This window comes from Sorex fumeus, unplaced genomic scaffold, assembly GCF_029834395.1.
Source record: "Sorex fumeus unplaced genomic scaffold, SorFum_2.1 ptg000024l, whole genome shotgun sequence".
NCBI lineage: Eukaryota > Metazoa > Chordata > Mammalia > Eulipotyphla > Soricidae > Sorex > Sorex fumeus.
This window is the reverse complement of record NW_026606081.1, coordinates 28,053,406-28,073,690: the sequence shown is the minus strand read 5'-3', so window position 1 is coordinate 28,073,690 and position 20,285 is coordinate 28,053,406. Positions and strand designations below refer to the sequence as shown.

The window sequence follows — 20,285 nt, the reverse complement described above, 5'->3', positions numbered from 1 at the left end:
TTACTTCCAGTTCACTGTTTTATTCCTCTCAATACTCCCTGCTTGATAGTGTGTTTTAGAGTCAAGGACAAGGGTTTGTCATCACTTGACACTACATATTCCCTCACTTTCTTTCTCTTTATACCATAGATGAGTGGTATTTGTCCCCCCTCACAGTTTACTGAAACTTGGATGGAACTTAAGGGTATCATGTTATGAAAAATGAAATTTTTTTCTATAACTGAATAGTTTCCTTGTATATATTTATCAGAACTTCTTTGTTCATCTGTTGTTGGACATTTGGGTTGCTTCCAGTATCCTAAGTGCTGCAGTGAACCTAAATGTGCATACATCTTTTGAAATTTATATTTTTTGTATTTGGAGCATAGATTTCAAGAAGTTGGGTGGCTGGGTCATATAGAAGCTCTATTATTTTATTGCTGGGTCATATGGAAGCTCTATTATTTTGAAAAATTTCCATGCTGTTTTTCATAGAGACTGAACCAGATGACAGTCCACAATACTAGTTGTTTCAATTATTTTAGATATATTCCACCCCAAGAGGACATATAGAAAACCTATAGACACATGAAAACTGCTCATCTCTGATCATTAGGGAAACAAATAAAGACCAAAATGATCCCCAGGAAAAGGAAAAGGAAAGAAGTCGAGGAAGGGGACGAAGAAGATGACAACGGGAAATAATGGGGGAACAGGGGAATTGGTGGCAGGAAACATAAACTAGTGAAAGGATGGGTGTTGGAATACTGTATGACTGATCCTGATCCCTAGCACCCCCCCACCACCACCACACAGAGCCTGCCTCTATAGCAGACGTTTTCTTCTCTTTCTGTCTCTGTCTCTGTCTCTGTCTCATTCTCTGTTTTGTCTCTCTCTCCCTCTTTCTCTCCGCCCATTTCCTTTTTGGTACAGTGAATTGTAATACTGTTACTGAGAGGTTATCACGTATATCACTTTACCTCCTTTCAGCACTCATTTCACATCCAAACTGATCATTTTCAATTAATATTGTCATAGTGGTCCCTTCTCTGTCCTCTCTTCACTCCCCCACAACTTGTGGCAAACTTCCTACCACAGACTGGTGCTCTTGGCCCTCGTTCCTAACTGTCTTTGGGTATTATTATTATTATTATTATTATACTATGGTTTTAAAGAATATTTCATTATTCTGCAAATAAGTGGTTATTCTATGTCTGTAACTCACCCTCTGACTCACTTCACTCAGCATGATACTTTCCATGTACATCCATATATAAGCAAATGTCCTGACTTCATTTTTCCTAGTGGCAGCATAGAATATCATTGTGTAGATATACCAAAGTTTCTCTCTCCAGTCATCTGCCCTTGGGCACTTTGGGTTGTTTCCAGGTTCTGACTATTATAAATAGTTCTTCAATGAACAATGGAAGTGCAGATGGCATTTCTGCTGCCTGTTTTGGGGCCCCCGAGGTATATTCCTAGGAGTATTGTTGAGTATTAATTTTTTATTGTTGGGTACTAATTTCTTAAGGAATATCCATATTATTTACTAAAAAGATTTGATCAGTCAGCATTCCCACCAGCAATGAATGAGAGTCACTTTACCCTGAAACCACACCAGCACTGGTTGTTCTTGTCCTTTCAAATGTGTGTGAGTCTCTGTGATGTGAGATGAAATCTCATTTTACTTCGATTTGCATCTCCCTGATAATTAGTGAGGTAGAGCATTTTTTCTTGTGACTTTTGATTATTTGTATTTATTCTTTGAGGAATATTTTATTCATTTCTTCTCCCCATTTTTTGATGGGGTTGGATATATTTTTCTTGTAAAGTTCTACCAGTTCCTTATATATCATTGATATTAATCCCTTTCACATGAGTCTTAGGTAACTCATTTCTTCCATATCGTGGGCTGTCTTTATGAGGTAGTCATCATTTCCTTTGAGTTGCAGAAGCTTCTTAGTTTAATGTAGTCAGTCCCATTTGTTTATCTTTACTTCCACTTGCTCGGTTAGTGGTGTTTCATCCTTGAAGATGCCTTTAGCTTCAATGTCATGGAGATCTGCCTATGTTTTCTCTATATACCTTATGGATTCAGGTCTGATGTTGAGGTCTTTAATCCATTTTGATCTGACTTTTGTGCATGGCTCTAGGGAGCTGTCTGAATTTTTGTTTGTTTGTTTGTTTGTTTTGCAGGAATCTTCACAGTTTTCTTAGCACCACTTGTTAAGGCTTTCCTTGATCCACTTCTTATTTTTTTGTTCCTTTATCTAAGATTAACTGGTCACATACCTGAGGGTATATCTCAAATTACTCAAGTTTATTCCATTGTTCTGAGGGTCTGCCTTTATTCCATGCTGTCTTAATTACTACTGCTTTCTCATACAGTTTAAAGTTGGGGAAGGTGGTGTCTTCCATCACCTTTTTCTTAAGGATTGCTTTAGCTATTTGGAGGTGGGAGCAGTTGTTGTTCCACATGAATTCCAGGAGTGTTTGATATATTTCTTTGAAAAGAGAAAACAATTTTAAACAACTGTGTCTATGCCACCATCTAACATGACTGATGTAAAGCCCTACTTAAATATTTACTGGGTTAAATTTCTGGTTGGGCTGGAGCGATAGCACAGAGGTAGGGCGTTTGCCTTACAAGCTGCCAACATGGCCGACCTGAGTTCGATTCCTGTGCCCCTCTCGGAGAGCCCGGCAAGCTATCAAGAGTATCTCGCCCTCACGGCAGAGCCTGGCAAGCTACCCGTGACGTATTCAATATGCCAAAACACAGTAACAACAAGTCTCATGATGGAGATGTTACTGGGCCTGCTCGAGCAAATGGATGAACAATGGGAGGACCGTGACCGTGAAATTTCTGGTATTGTTTATGTGATTTTATCTCACACCTAGATCGAAAGATCATTCTGTAAAAATCCCATCCCCTATCTTTGTTGTATCATTATAAGGTGAGAAGAAGCAGTGTGGAAAACTATTATAAGAAGCCAAAGGGCTATCTCACGTAACAGAGGGAAAGGGGCTTGGAGTCCTATAACTCTTGAAGTTACAACAAAGAGTGTACTTTTTTTTTCTTTTTGGGTCACACCTGGCGATGCTCAGGGATTATTCCTGGCTCTGCACTCAGAAATTACTCCTGGCAGTGCTCGGGGACCATATGGGATGATGGGGATCAAACCTGGGTCGGCCGCATGCAAGGCAAACACCCTACCCACTGTACTATCGCTCCAGTCCCTAAAGAGTGTACTTTAGAAACAAGTTCTATTCAGTTACTAGAGCATGCACAGAGGGAAGGGAAAAAATAAACATATGACCCTAATTTTACTTTTCATTAAGTCTAAAAAAAAGTTTACTCACACATCCCTTGCTGTATAATGAGATGCTAATGTTACATGCAATGTATGAACAAGAAAATTTTCACATGTCTTGACAATGAAAGAGCCCAGATCCTGCATGCCCCCTCCATGCATATTCCCCCTTAGCTCACTGTTTAAAACCCTAACTAGAGCTCTCCCTTGAGAGTGCATGCACTCATTTCTTGGATATATATTCCTGCTTTTATACACATTCACTCTTGTCCTTGAATCCTTTTCATTTAAAAAATTTTTATTAAGACAATATGATTTACAAAGTTGTTCATAATAACACTAATCCCATCTCTAGTGTCCCCGCCCTCCACCAAAGCTTCCAGGTTCCCACCCACCCCACAGCTTGGCCCCTTGGCAAGCTTATAACAAATATGTTTCATATTACTTGCTCCAATGAAAGTTGGCACTGTAGCTCTGTCCTCCCATTCATTGTTCATGGATTTCCTTGAGCAGGCATCAGTAACGTCTCCATTGTGAGACTTGTTGTTACTGTATTTTGGCATATCAAATGGATGAGGAGCTTGCCAGGCTCTGCTGTGTGAGCGGGATACTCTAGGTAGTTTGCTGGGCTCTCTGAGAGAGACGGAGGAATTGAACACGGGTTGGCCGCATGCAAGGCAAATGCCCTACCTGTTGTGCTAAAGGAATTGAAAATGGGATTATCAGAAAATATATCAATAAAAGTTTATTTGTGATGATTGATTGCTAAGTGATTTTAATCAAATAAATAAGATGCTATTTCATAATTGAAAATGTATAAATGTATAAAATACCTTCGCAAACTAGGAGAAACATCACTGTATCACTGTCATCCTGTTGTTCATCGATTGCCTTGAGCAGGCCACAATAACGTCTCCTTCGTCCTAGCCCTGAGATTTTAAAAAGTGCAGCATTCGAGGCTCTTTCAGGGTCAGGAGAATGAGACCTATCACTGTTACTGGTTTTTGACATATTGAATATGCCACGGGGAGTTTGCCAGACTCTGCCTTGTGGGCAAGATACTTTTGGTAGCCTGCCAGGTTCTCCAGAGTAAGAACTAGATAATAAGATGTCCCGGGGCCATGAATGTGGCCGTGTGCTTCCGGGAGCAGGGATTTATAGTCTCTGGGTCTTGGCCATTGATGGGATTAAACGGAGCAGGGGGCAGTTGATGGGTGTAATGCCTACATACTGGAAGATTGGGGATCTGGCTGGAGGAGGCCCCAGTCCCAATCCGAGCAAGCTTGGAGATCTGTGCCCCAGGTCCCGCACATCTGTGTTCTTCTGCTGGTTCCTTCATGGTGAGGCTTGTCTGAACCTGTGGAGAGTGGTCTTAAGCATGGCTGTGGCTGGAACTGGAGGTCTTCAGCTGCCGGGGCTCTGCTCAGGGTGGGGAGGGAAACTCAACCCACCCTCCTCCAAGGGGCCCCAGTGAGGACAGTCAGGTGCGCAGGCAGGGGACTCTGGGATTACACAGAAACATACCTTTCTGAATCCATGTACCCCGTTAGTGAGGGCCATACTCAGGGCAGAAGAATAGAAAGTTTCTCCTGTCCTCTAGAGAAGCTCTTTAAACACTTCCTGCAAAACTGGTTCCAAGCTGTGAATTCCCTCAACTGCTGCCTGTCCTTCCGACCTGAATGATGATCTAGCTGGATAGAGTATGCTTGATGAGGTGTTTGTTTCTTTGAAGGTTTTTTTTTTTTTTGGCTTTTTGGGTCACAACTGGTGATGCTCAAGGGTAACTCCTGGCTCATTATTCCTGTTGGTGCTCAGTGGACTATATGGGATGCTGGGAATAAAACCCAGGTCGTTCACATGCAAGGCAAATGCCCTAGCTGCTGTGCTATTGCTCCAGCACCTTCTTTGAGTTTCTGTGCTATGTCTTTCCATACTCTTGTGATTCACAGAGCCTTATGATAGATCTGCTGTATATCTTATGGACATTTGATTACTTTTAAGGTTTTTTTGTTTTTGTAGCTTTTGTCATTTTGAGTACAACATGTCTTGGAGTTTTCCTAGTTGGGTCTATTTTCACTGCAACTCTTCAGGTCCCTTGGATCTCAGTGCCTATAATCCTCAACTCTTGGGAATTCTTATCAATGATATCTTTAACTATTGTTTATCATCACATCTTCTTTCCTGTTCTTCAGGGACTCCTGAATGATTCTTATATTGTTCTTTTTGAATTTACCCTATAGTTCTCTTGTATGCTGTTCATTTTTTTCACACTATTTCTCACCTCTCATGCTGTTTTCTAGCAGTTTCTTCATTTTCATCTTGTATCTCCTTGATCTTTTGCTCAACTTCTGTTATTCTGCTATTCAGAGCTTCTGTTGAGGTTTGTTTTATATAAATGTACTACATTTTTATTTACCAGTGTTCTGCATTACCATGTTCTCCATTTCTGTCATTTCTGACTGTAGTCGTTTTTTCATTGACTCTTCTTTTTTCTTGTGTTTAGCCTAGTGTCTGTACTATTGTTTATTGAACTTGTTGAGTCTCTTCATTATGGTGTCACTAAGGGCACTGTCTTTGGTGATCCTATTTTCCGTCACTGAACTTGGCGGGTTTCTCATATTTTCTGCATTGGTTTTCCAGCTCCTCTGGGGTGAGTGTTTGTAGTTAGAGCCCCTGGAAGGTGCTGAGGGATTAGGTTGAGGTTGCTTTCTGTCTTCTCTCCCCGTCTTCACCAAAGTCAGGAAGAATAACTGTGAGCAGTGTGTAAATTGTTGAGGAGATCTGTTGTTTCAGGAGTTGTGGTGTGGACCTTTTGCTATGGTGGTTCCAGTGTGGAGGCTGCTGGGACCTGGTGAGAAGAAGGGGCTCTGCTTCCAGTTCCAGATGTGTGATGAGCAGAGGCAACCTCACCTGGAATGGGGGAGCAGCACACAAAGTTCTTGTCCTTGAATTATAAGACAAGAGCCTAGGCCTGAGGGAAAGCCAAGTCTATCTTCTTTTCTTGCCTCTGCAAAGAGCAATGCATGTTCCCTTCCCGTACATCAAATGACAGGGCTTGACCCCAGACCAGGTAGATCAAATGGAAGGCAGGAGCAACCTGCTGACCACCACAGTAGGGCTGTGGGAATTTATCTCAGACCAGGAAGGAGCACTGGGAAGTCTCTAAATCTCTGCTTCCAATGTTCCTAGGAACCACATCAGCGTGAATTCATGCCAGGACACTGGCCTTTCACTTCTTGGACACAAAGGAGATCAAATTCATCTAAAGGACCTGAGATGCAGTGCACTTCTCAGGTTTAGAGATCAGGGCACACAGAGTCTGCCAGCGACAGCATGCCTGGCAGACATAGCAGTGTCCCTTGAAGTCCTCTCTTAACTCTGGCCTCCCCAACCTGGTTCTCCATCAACTACTAGTTTGACAGAAGTCTTTGTGCAGTGCAGTAACTGTTACTTTTCGGCGAGTGAGGACAATCCTTAGTCGCTGTCAGCAGCGCTAGCCTTAGAGCTCTCCCCCTGGCTCCAGGATGTGATGGGTTTCCTCCTGCCTCACTGGAGGCTCTGTTCTCCCCTGGGGCTCTCTTCCTCTGCTTACTGAGCTCTAATGTTGGAGTGTTTTGGACACAGTCCTTGCATCTCTACCCTTTTCTGTTAATTTGTTTTCTTGTTGATACCATCTGATTTTATGACTTCCAATGCTTCGAATATCAAATTCCAAATTTTATATCCTTAAATTTTAATTTTAGGAGTCTCTAGAGAGACTCCTAAATGGAGCCATCTACTCAACCTCTCATTTGGGTGACAATGGACACCTCAGACTTAATCATCTCAAAACTAAACTTCCATTCTTTCCTCCAAATTTCTCCTCACACTGGCCATTTTAGTAAATAACAATACATTTAAGTTCTTTTTCAGACTCATAACAGGATTTTATCCTTTAGCCTTTTTTTTTCTCACGTTATGTCCAGTCTGTTAGTAAGCAAATTACCAATGCGTTCAAAATATTCAGGAAGTGATAGCTTTTATTACTTCTAACCTTTGCTTACAAGATTTGGCCAGTAAAGAAAACTGCTGCCAAGATAGACTAGAATAATTAAGTAATTAAAATATATATATAGCTATAAACAAAATAAAATAAAAAGTGCTAATGTATTCATGGCTCAGTTTATGAGAGACAATAAAAGCAAAAACTTACAAACAAAAGTTAAATGAACCAAAGACCAGAGTACAGGCCTGGCATCTGCGAGACCCTACCTTTGGCTCCAGTATCCCCAAATTGGACTCCATCATTGCTTCTGGGCCCTTCCCCCCAGCTAAAAGTGTATTGAAGTTGGAATCACTGGGATTCTTCTCTAGCTTAATTAAGAGTAACTTTAAGCTAATCAGATTTTAGCTTAGCAGATATTTTTAATTGAAGGTTATGAGATGGTCATATATAGTAACACACAGTTATACATACAAGTAAGGGGAAATGAGGAAACATTACAATTCAGATAATGGCCAACAATTGTATAAAATGAACTAAAAGGGACTGCAAGTTAATAATGAGACTTAGTATCCAGATAATTATTAGTAGATAAAGAGATTCCAAAAAATTATCTGCAGTATTATTTAACATGTCAAAAACAGGCCTGAATTACATAGGAAGCATCTCAGGTGAGTTCACAAATGCATAAATTAGACACAGGGGTATTATGAATAAAGAAAAAATGTAGTATGTATGGTAACAACTGATAAGTAGCTAAGAAGAAACATTCACCTAATATGTATGAATAATCATCTATTTCGTATTTTGCACTCCCATTCCATATTTCTCCATATATTTCTGAGTAGGGGCCAGAGTGACAGCATAGCAGGTAGGGCATTTGCCTTGTATGTGGACGACCTGGGTTCAATTCCTCCGCCTCTCTCAGAGAGCCAGGCAATCTACCGAGAGTATTCTGCCCGCATGGCAAAGCCTGGCAAACTACCCGTGACATATTTGATATGCCAAAAACAGTAACAACAAGTCTCACAATGGAAATGTTACTGGTACCCACTTGAGAAAATCGATGAACAATGAAAGGACAGAGCTACAGTGCTATTTCTGAGTAAAAATAAATACAAATTCATTATTACCTCTCTGTAAAAATGTTTTAATCTAGCTACAAGAGCTAGATGAAATGGCCTTGTAAGAGTGTGGAAAATGAAAAACTGTGAGCACTAGTTTTCTTAGGCTGATCTGACTTTGTTCGTTCAGGGGCCATACCCAGCACTATGGCTCGAACCCCAGATGGCTACACTCCAAACAAGAATACTACTTTCTGTACTATCTCTTGATTCTCTTATTCTAAGGACATTGTAAGCTTATCCATTACATTTATATTAATATCTTTTCTTTTCTCTTTTCTCTCTTTTTTTCCACAGGAAGACGTGGCTGAGCAAAGTTGGCAGTCCTAGTTCTCGCATTGACCGTGCAAACTTTTCTAATGAAAAAAATATCACCAAACTTGATTACTCTAATTTTAGTATTCGATACTAAGAGAAATAATCATCGTGCTGCTTAACTATGCAGTTGGCATTACATACAATTTAACATATCTATATGATAAGTTACTATATACTATAATCTTAGTAGAATAGGGAAAATAAAGACATTTTATGTTCTGAAAGCTACATTATGTTACTAAAAATGTCTGTCAGAAAGAGTCTTATTCAAGTAAAGAGTATTTAAAAACTAAAATGTCATTACAAAGTATTTAATTAAATATTTTTGCCTTGCAGAACCTTTAATTCTAATGAATATTATAACATTATTTGACTAGGTATGAAATAAAGTTAATTTTTAAAATTATATGTTGTTGTCTGAATTAAATTCTAAAATCTTCTGAATAGGTTGTATCTGAAGTTTGATCGTATGATAATGAAACCAGATTCCTTGGGGGTTGCCTGCGATAGGCCCTCATACACGCACAGCACACAGCCTACTACTGTGCTGCATCCCCAGTCTCCAGAGGAGATATTCTTATCATTTTGGTTAAACAGAAACATGATTCAGTACTCCACTTGTAGCTGTTTAATGCTTTCTATGAACCATGCTGTTCTGTAGTGAATAGCAAGATTTATATCAACTATCCACAGTAGATGTCCTATGGGAAAAAAAAAAACTCTTGAGAATCTAAAAAACATACTATCTCCAGACCGAACATGATTGCCACTCAATAACTCTTTTGCAAACCACAGCACCCAAAAGGAGAGAGAAAACAAAAAGGAATAAAGGAATGCCCTGCCACAGAGGCAGGGTGGATGGGAGGATGGGGGGTGGGAGGGATACTGGGATCAACGGTAGTGGAAAATGGGCACCAGTGGAGGGATGGGTACTCAATCATTGTATAATTGAAACCCAAGCACAAAAATTTGTAAGTCTACAACTGTATCTCATGGTGTTTCACTAACAAAACACACTATCCTCCCATTATTCATCAATTTTGCTCAAGTGGGCCCAGTAACGTCTCCATTTTGAGACTTTTTGTTACTGTGTTTGGCATATTGAATATGTCATGGGTAGCTTGCCAGGTTTTGCCATGTGGGCGAGATACTCTCAGTAGCTTGCCAGCTCTCCGAGAGGGGCAGAGGAATTAAACCTGGCTCGGCCAGGCTGGCTGCGCACAAAGCAAACGCCCTACTGCTGTGCTTTCAGAGTGTAATCTAAAAAAAAAAAATAGTATCTCCAAATGTATACTATCATTTGGAGATTTCACATGGAAATAATTAAGCAACAGAACATATTGAGGAGATGGTTTACTTCCGTGCCATATATTTGGATATTATCATTTAATGATTTCCAAATGCCTTATCACAATGATATTCTTCATTAAAACAAAATTTTATATAGAATTGAATACATAAATATGATAAGAAGGCCAATAGGATGGGAGTTCTTGGAGCGTTACAACTTGATCTTATTTGACATTATGCCTCTGATGTTCATGGACAATTTAGAACCTTTAGGAATACTGCTTGGTAACCACCATTACCAATGAGACAAATCTATGCTCCATGACATAGATACGAATTTAGACCTTACTCTCTGCAAGATTAGGACTGAAAAAGGTAATGACTATTTACTTGAATAGATTGTTTACTACGTGAGTGTTAATACTGCTATCAAGTAATAGTAGAATATGCAAAATTAGTGAGCAACTAAGATTGTTCAGTACCATATCATCAGGCCCTTCCACTGAACTTCTAGTGAGGTTCAGACCTCCTAGGCACCAGTTGGGAGGCCCCCAAAATTACTAAACCAAGGAATCTCATAGTAGAACAAGACACTTGGTAGGGCACTCTAAGCCATACGAAGCATCAGTCATACTAAGGCTTTGTTTGTTGTTCTTACTTTGGGGGTCACTGCCAGCAAAGTTTATAGAACGGTGGGCTGCTAGGGATTGAAACTTGGGCTTTTACCTGCAAAGCATGTTTCTAGCACCAGAGAGATGATGCTGTGACTAAAGCAGTTGCATTTGTCTGAGGCCAACTCAGACTCGAATCCCCAAGACTTCATATGGTCTCTTGAGCACCCAGGAGTGATCCCTGAGCACAGCTGGGTATGGCCTCAAAAGCACTATAGAAGAAAGAAAGAGAGAAAGAGAGCAAAAAGAGAGAGATATAGAAAAGAGAGAAAAAGAAAGAAAGAAAGAAAGAAAGAAAGAAAGAAAGAAAGAAAGAAAGAAAGAAAGAAAGAAAACAGAAGGGAAAAGTAAAAAAGAAGGAACATTTTCCTTTGGAATCAAAGAAGCTTCATATCTCTATGGAAAAATGTTTTTTAGGAAACATCTATTTATATCCTCAACAGTATGCAGTGAAGGTGATTGATTCTTTTAAAAAGACCAGTGAGTGAGTCACTGGGAGATTAAAATAAAATAGATGAGGCCTGGGACTGACTGGGTGGCTGAACGTTGGGCTGTGCCAGCGGGCTCACAAGCTCCATCCCCACTACCTCCTGCACTCACCGAGAGGCTCTTTTCTCTAGGGAAACACATGTGTGACCATAGCCCATCCCTCTCCCCCGCCCCCCCCCCCCCCCCCCCGAGCAGGACACTCTAGTGTATGTACAAGCACAAGGAGGTGTGTGACCATCACCAACACAGCAGAGGGAAGGGGGAAGAGAGTGGATGGGTTCAGGGGAATTAGCCGAGATGGTAAATTTATTCTGAAAAGCAGGGACATACAAGCATGTCCAAGCTATAGACAGGTGACAGAAAACGCGGAAGGGAAAACTAGTACTGCGATCCTCTCTGAACTCAACAAATGGCAGATTTCTCTGGAGATACAGATTTGTGGCTAACCTAGCTGATCACCAGAAATAACTAGGGAGTATTTTAAATATACATATTACTATAACCCAGACCAAAAGAATCAAGAGTTTCATTCAAAAATAAGGGTTTTGCCCCAAATTTATGTTACCAAACAAAAAAATTCCTCGTGGTTTGACAACCTGGCCAATTTAGGCAATCCAGCATAGAGAAGAAATCTGAAAAATTGAACAGAGAAGCAGAAGAAATGAAAATATGAAAGAAAATTATTAGTTCAGAAGAAAGAGAGTATATATAACCCACGAATTAATCAGTAATAGAAGTTCAGATGGAGAAAAATTTGAATTTAATCAAAAGGAAAATAGTTATGATTTAAAAAATCTTTCTCGGGAGTTATGAGAAATAGCTATGATGTATACATGTGAAATTATACATCTAGAAAGGAGTTACATTTTAATCAAAACTACAGAAAAATGATCTGTACATAATGCTTACCTAAAAACCAGGTTAACAATTATTACATATAAACTCCCTCTAGCATTCACCTCAGGAACCTAACTTCTGGGCCTGAGGATAGAGCTCGGCTGACCCAGATTCCAACCCTAGCACCAGTTACAGTCCCTCAAGCCCACCAGGAATGACCCCTGAGTGCAGAGCCAGGAGGAAGCCCGAGTACCACCACATGTGGCCCCAAGGAAAACAAAAATTAAAAGACTTGTTGACTTTTACAATGTTTATAAATAAAATTTAAAACTAACTGCTGCCTAGAGACTGATATTTCTCAAGTCCAGTTTCTAAACCACGGACCATGAGGCCTGCTGTGGTTTCCCAAGATATTCTCTCTAAATCATGTTAATGAAAATTGCATACAGGGGTGACCTCTGTGCGAAACTATGGTTCAACAGGAAGGATGGGGGCATGGAAAGGAAAGGGAACGGGGTCACAGCCGAGCAGTCCTGGACTCCATTCACTGCCCATTGCTTTCAGTCATACCTATTACTCTTCACTCATGTGTGTGCTTCCTATTTCGATCGGAAGAGAAATTCCACAAGCTTCTACCATCCACCCACTTTCCCACACTCTTCCCCAACTATAGTTACACATTGCTTAACAACAGAGATACATTCTGAGAACTTTGTTGTTAGGTAATTTGGTCATTATGTAAACAAAATTACACAACATGAATTAGATAGCCAGAAACATAAGACTCTCTGGTGTGACTTACTGTGTGACCATTGTCATGTGTACAGTCCATTATCGACCAAAATATCATAAATGCTGCATGATTACTTCTGTAGTTTACCTTCCTGCCTATTAGCTTGATCTCAATTATGGCAATGGCTGGCCCCATGTCCTCCACTTCCACAGAATCAATGTTTGTTTCCGTTGAATGTTTCTTTCCCACTGGTTTACAAACATGCCATTATTTCCCTTTTGGCTCCTCTACATACCTCTTTCCCTTACAGGTGGTCTCCTCCTAAGCATCACCTCCGCCTGCTATAACCCAGTCCCTTTACTCTGGCACTCATTCCCATCACGCTTTTGCTCCCCTGCCATCCATGGATGTACCTGTGTCATTCCTAACACTGTGTTCCATCATTAATAATTCCGCTGGTCGATTATCTCTTTCACCAAGTGATTGTCTCTGTCACTTGCTTTTCTGAACAGAATATTCATGGTTTATTCTTACCTCTTGCCTTCAAACCCTTTCAGTCCTTGATTCTTCCTTATTTCTCTAATGTCTGAACAATGAAAGGTCCCAGGGTTCAGACCATGAACAAATTCTCTTCTTAATCTACACTCATTCGTCTTGCTAGATTATTCTGTCTCATGACTTAGATAATACATGCATATTGACAACTCCAACATTTACGTCTCTCGCCCAGGTTTACTCTTTTGAGTCCCCATTTATATCCCTAGTGGTCAAGTCAACTGCACTTCCATTAGGACTCTCAGAGTTAAATGCCTACCTCAGTGCCCAACTCACTTCCCTTACAAGGTTCACCACGTTTGTTGACCACATCATTACATTTTGAGATACTTGGGGCAAAATAAATAAAGTCATCATTGACTTATCTCCTGAGCTTATGCTACTGCTGTCTCTATCTTCGAAGTGTCCAGAATTTGCTTGAAGATACTCCAGTAGGGTAGGGGAAGTATAGGGTTAAGGTGCATGCCTTCCACATGGCTACCCCAGTTTGATTTCCAACATAACTTGGCTCTTCAGAATTGCTGGGTGCAGCCTCAAAAGCTCTTGAGCACTGTCAGGTATGGCCCAGGGCCCAAACAGCACCATGGCCTCATGCCCTCACACTCATCCTCCAAGCTGGTTGGCCCAGAATTGTCAGGAGCGGATGCCCAGGGCTTCAGAGCATGACTTGGAAAGACCACCACACCCCCAAAATAAACAATTCAGTGCGGGAAGGGGTGTTACTTGGTAGCAGAGTGCATGTTTTGTACATGTGAGACCCTAAGTTCCATTCCTAGTACCACACAAATAAATAATTATATAACGCAGTGAAAGAGACAGATAAATAAAACACAATTAAGCAAGATTAAACATGAGTTGGCAACTACTAATGTGGATACTCAGAGGTTTATTAGACCATTCTATATTCCTCTGTTTATAGTTTTTGTAATAGAATAGAATGTTTAAGCATAAACATTTGGCCACCATACTGTTTCTTAACTAAACTTCTTGCCTTTGCCCTTTTTTGGTCTCTCTTCAATAGTGTCAAGTGATGTGCTCAAATAAATCAGATCAACTCAAAGTCTGGTTGCCATCTGCTTGACTGCAAGTAACAACCGAAATAATCAGTGATCTGCTGGAGCGGTAGGGCGTTTGCCTTGCACGCAGCCAACATGGCCGACCCGAGTTCGATTCCTCCGCCCCTCTTGGAGAGCCCAGCAAGCTACCGAGAGTATCTCGCCCGCACGGCAGAGCCTGGCAAGCTCCCCGTGACGTACTCGATATGCCAGACACAGTAACAACAAAGTCTCCAATGGAGACGTTACTGGGCCCGCTCGAGCAAATCGATGAACAACGGGAGGGCCTATGTAGGAGTACTGCTATTTATTCAGCCACTGATTAGCTAATTGAATTGTGCATGAACTCCATCTGACTTTTTTTTTCATTTTTTATAATTTTATTTATTAAATCACCGTGAGAGCAATTACAAAGCTTTCGGATCTAAGTCTCGGTCATACAATGAAACACCTGTACCTTCACCAGTGCCCATTCTCCACCACCAAAAACCCCAGTATACCCCCATCCGACACCCTCCCCCTACCTGTGGGGCAGATGATTTCCACATTACTCTCTCTCTACTTTGATGACATTCAATATTTCGACACCAGACCCACTATTATTATTTGAGATTTTACCCCAACACTCACATCTGCTGAAAAGGCAACAGTAGACAATTTGTGTTCTATTGCTGGTTATGAATAACATATGATGTCGCGTGGCTGCAGTAGGACCATGTGATTTTGAAATTCCAAAATTTTAACACTTAAATCTGGAGGGATTTCTGCCAAAAGCCACTGGGTTTCGAGATTTGCTCCTGTCTCTGGGATCATGGCCATTGAACAGCTTCATCAGGAGCCAGAGAGGACGTTCGTGGCCGATGACTTGGGGTCTTGTTGAGGTGGGGAGGACAGGCCCGGCTCCACCCCCATCCTGTGAGGCCCAAAATGTCTCGTCACTGTGGGCCCAAACCTGACTGTTCAATGGCCTCTGGAGGATGATGGCCACTGAGCCGCCAAGGGGGAGCAGGCAGAGGGACAACACCCTTTCCCCCTTGGGGTGGCCCAGCAACAGTTATCTACTGCAAGACGCACTTCTGCCAAAAGCCACTGGGTTTCAAGATTTGTTTCTGAGTCTCTGGGATGAAGGCCGTTAAGCAGCTTGATCAGGAGCCAGAGAGGCTGTTCGTGGATGATGACTTGGGGTCTCGTTGGGGTGGGGAGGACAGTCTCGGCTCCACCCCCATCCCATGAGGCCCAAAATGTCTCAACACTGCGGGCCCAAACCTGACTGTCCAGTGACCTCTGAAGGATGGCGGCCACTGGGCCACCAGGGGGAACAGGCCAAGGCATGAAACCTATTCCCACCTGGGTTGACCCAGCACCTGTAACCTACTGCAGGGACCAGACACATTTCTGCCAAAAGCCGCTGGGTTTTGAGATTTATTTCTGAGTCTCTGGGATCATGGTCATTAAGCAGTTCAATCAGGTGAGAGGCCATGCCTCTAATTATATAGCTGAGCCAGAGGTGGTTTGTGGATGTGTTTCCCACATACCTAACTTTTGGTCATTTACTTTCTTGGTAAACTTTGCCCCAAGTTTTTGGGGTAAGGCCAAGGGCACAGCAGCAATTTTGGGGTATCTGGAAGTCTGAATGCGTCATCAGGCTGCTGATGCACTCGCCTCACAGGTACAGACTGACCTGCTGGCGGCACCATACCCCCAACCTGCTGGACTCTTAACAATCCGCAAGCCTGCTGGTGTCTTTGACCTCAACCCTCCCGACTTCCCCTTCCTCCCTCCACATGGACATCTCTGCTGTTCCTGGAATGTTCAAGCATCCTATGCACTGACACCTTCCCTGTAATCCGTGTCTGACTTAAATGCTCTTCTCTCAAACTCCCCCAGTTTCCCTCCTTCACATCCTTCAACTCTTAGGCAAAAGTTATTTAGCGAGTACTTTTTCAGTATCCCTTTCAATTTTAAAATACTGCCAAACTCTATTTTACTACCTATTTTGGTTTATCTAAGGTCTTACCACCATCTAAAATATGTTATTCATTGATTTTCTTTGGTACCAATGTAATTTACATTGGGACAGGAGTTTATGTATTTTTATATCTTACTATAACTGTAACATTCAAAATGACCATAGTAAATAGTCAATACTATTTGTTGAAGTAGATAGAAGAAATATCTCCCCTAGGGCTTAAACAAAGAATGAAGATAGTCTGTTTTTATTTATTTATTTAATTTTTTTTAATGAATCACCTTGAGATACAGTTACAGACTTACAAAATTTCATGATTACATTTGTCATCAATGATTGAGTACACATCCCTCCACCAGTGCCCATTCTCCACCACCAATGTTCCCACTATCCATCCCACCACCCACACTCGATTCCTCCCCACCTCTGTGGCAGGCACTTTCCCTTTTACTCTCTATCTCCTTTTGGGTGTTATGGTTTGCAATACAGGTAGTAAGTGGCCATGAAAATAGTCTATTTTTATAATGATTTATAAAAGACCCCTATTAAAGTGGCACAAACTCCTACTACCATCATAAGACAGTGAAAAGCCCTAGATTTCATTTCCCAGGTCAAACAACTAGAACACTGGGAAGAACAGATGAAACTTTTCAGACATTGGCCAACAGCAGTGTAGGACCTTGATCCCTAAGAAAGGGGAGACCAATGGAGTGAGCCCAAATTCTGCTGGGCTTTTTGCCTAGGCAATCTCCAGCCAGCAGGAGCAAAATGGGTGATTAATTAGCACCTTAATGTGGTTCAGGCCTGACCAGCACCAGCCAGCTGGGACAGCACAGAGAGATAGAGGGAAGTTGGGACAAAGTCACTGAGTCTGGGAAGTGTTTGTCTCTCTAACTGGAAAAATTTAGTTTTACTGAATTTTGTATTGTTTAAATTGTACTTTATTTAAATTTTTCTTTAGCTAGCATGATGTATTCCTTTCACAAGGGAAAAACTTACTGGAAAACTTATAATTCAATTCCTAAGACCTAAATTTGACATGGCAAATGATAATGTTATTTTTTCATTCAACTCTAATAGTCTAAAAACAAAGTTTTTATCAACAAAGTTTCAGAATTAAAATCTCATCTGATGAAAAACGTTTAAGCTTCCATGTTAAAATAAAATCAGTAACTTCTTTACAGCAATACTGTTTTGTCTGTATCAAGGTGGATCAAAGTGTCACTCTAATAATATAAACAGTTAATTGTTAAAATTCGCAGTCATTTTATCTAATTATATATCATAATTTTAAGCAGATCTTTGTATGTATGGTACATAAAATTATTTTTTAAATTTTAATACACTTGAAATTAAAATCAGCTTAATGAACCTTAACTGGAATGAATATAAAAGTATTTATATTAGGTTTTTAGAAAACGAAGGGGTCATCAGGGTCATCGTATAAATTCTTCCATTCTATTGTGACCTCCTTATCGTTCCTCCTTTTATACAAACCCAATCATTATCATTTAATGATCCTAATTAGTGCTTACAAAATGCAGTCTGAATAATACATGAGACATCAGCATTCTGATGGTTAGCTGCAGCTTAACTGGGATTTTAAAATGAATGTCAATGTCCCCTTCATTTTATTGTTTTACCCATTGTTTGAAAACATTGGGGAGGAGAAAGACATTCACTATCTTCAAAATCAGCAAATGTGAGTGACTGGAATGTTCAGAGTCTATCCCTAGGACAGCAGAGAGACCCCTGGAATGTTCAGAGACAATCCCTGGAATAGCAGAGACCCACTGGGTGTGGAAATGGGGTATCACTGCCAGGCAAGTTGAACTTCTCTGATAGCAGTTTAAATTCTTTAGTTAGCTACTTTTTAAAAATTAACCATTTGTCTTTTATCCAAAAACAAGATCTGCGAGTATCACATGATATTTGTATGATTAAATTTGAAAATGCCACTTTGACATATGACAAACAGAATAATGCAGATCATGTTTTTCAAATTATAATGTGAATTGTTTTTAGGAGCTGACTAGTCCCAAGATGCCCACAGTTTGACTAGGGAACAAGACATTCACAAATGCACATCTCGAGAATAATTCCAAAGTACTAAACAAATGATGGTCTGTAGTCCGGGACAAGTCAACAGTCATCCTGGGCAATAACTTGACATCCGATCAGAATGAAGAGGGACCCAGGAAAACATCCCTCATCAGATAACCTGATGAGGAGGGACCACATGTGCTTTTCCCCCAAGCAGCAAGTTTCAATTTCTTGTCAACCTGCAAACATATTTCAGTAGATGAACCATCCTCTAGTGGAAAGCAGGGTGACGGAACCCCCTTGAAAACAGTAGGGGGAGCTGATTTTGAAGATAGTGAATGTCTGCCCTCCTCTGTCACTGGCTGCTCATGCTTTTCCATGTGACTCCACTGGCTTGGTGTCCTCTACACGGCTCCAGGGAGCTGCTCCAGTTCAGCTGTGCAGGGTGCAGTGTCCTGCCATCAGCCCCACCCATGGCCACAGTCCCACCCTCACCGATGTGCTGAGGAGGAGATAATAGGGTAGATCTTCCCTCTCAGTGGCATAACATCTCAAGGTGGCTTCTTTTATTAAATCTGGGAGACTCATCTACACAATGGAATACTATGCAGTTGATAGGAAAGATGGAGTCATGAAATTTTCTTATAAGTGGATGGTCATGAAAGATTTCATGCTAAGTGAAGTGAGTCAGAAAGAGAGGGACAGATATAGAAGGACTGCACTCATTTGTGGAATATAAAATAACATAATATGAGACTGACACCCAAGGGCAATAGACACAACGGTCAGGAAGATTGCTCCACAGTTGGAAGCCTACCTAACGAGCTGGAGGAGAAGACAGCTGAAATAGAGAAGGGACCACAGAGTCACTGATGATTGGAGGGATTGCTCAGAATGGGAGATGTGTGCTGAAAGTAGATAAAGGTCCAAATGTGAATGTCTCTCAGTATCTGTATTGCAAACCATAATGCCCCAAAGTAGAGAGAGAGAGTATGGGGGAAATTTCTGTCATAGAAGCGGGGGAAGAGTGGAATGGAGGGAGGGATACTGGGGATATTTGTGATGGAAAATGTGCACTGGTAGAGGGACGGGTGTTCGATCATTGTATGACAGAAACTCAGACATGAAAGCTTTGTGACTTCTCATGGTGATTCAATAATAAATAAATAAAGCTGGGAGTCTCATTGACTTTGTGTGATTTTCTAAAAAGGTTTTGTGAATTAGATTCATCTGTTTGGAAAATGATATTGATAATCTGGTTTTGCAATGTTGGCAAGGATTGTGCTGAGAAAGGAACCCTCTCTCTTCAACTGCTGGAAATGTCCGAGTCTTCCTCTATGGAAAACCGGGGATTCCTCAACAACTTTAGTTCCAATGCCCTTGGCCATGTGTTGCTCCCTTCCTATGTTTCTTTGTATCCCACATAGTAGGGGGAGCATTGTTCTTTTTACTGGCTAGTATAAACACTCTATCCACTCTATCCTTTGTTGAGGAATCCCCAGTTTTCCATAGAGGAAGACTCGGGCAAAGACTGTCAGTGTGGCTTCCTCTCTCTCAGTAGCTGCCTGGATTAAATGGTCTACACCACATGGCACACCTGGGCTTTCTCCTCAGAACTCAAACCCTTCACTTCTGACCCCTTTTACCCACCAGAGTACAGGCATATGAAATAGACATGCAAAGCAAACATTTACTCATAATAAATCACAAAAAAAATTTAATTTAAAACAAAAATTTAAACGTCAAGAGATTAAGATTATCACCCCCCACATGCAGTTAGGCACCTCCCCTCCCCCCCCACCCCCCCACCCCCGCTCCCTGTGTCCCTGTGTGTTCCAGGCACAGTTTAAGAAGTTGGGTTGAATCTTAGTTCCAGAGAAACAACCCCTGGGTGGAGCCAGTTTCCAAACAGTCTGGATGGCGAGA

General features: G+C 41.2%; 1 protein-coding gene across 2 annotated transcripts in view; it reads left to right on the top strand.

Annotated features, from left to right (window-relative positions):
• ACYP2 (acylphosphatase 2) overlaps positions 1-9,123 on the top strand; it is a 181,022-nt gene extending 171,899 nt beyond the window's left edge. For both annotated transcript variants that reach the window (XM_056114141.1, XM_056114142.1), the window contains one exon: positions 8,697-9,123. In XM_056114141.1, the coding sequence (XP_055970116.1) occupies positions 8,697-8,811 (115 nt within the window). In that variant the 3' untranslated portion in view covers positions 8,812-9,123. The remainder of the gene's footprint in view (positions 1-8,696) is intronic.
• Positions 9,124-20,285: the final 11,162 nt, after the last annotated feature.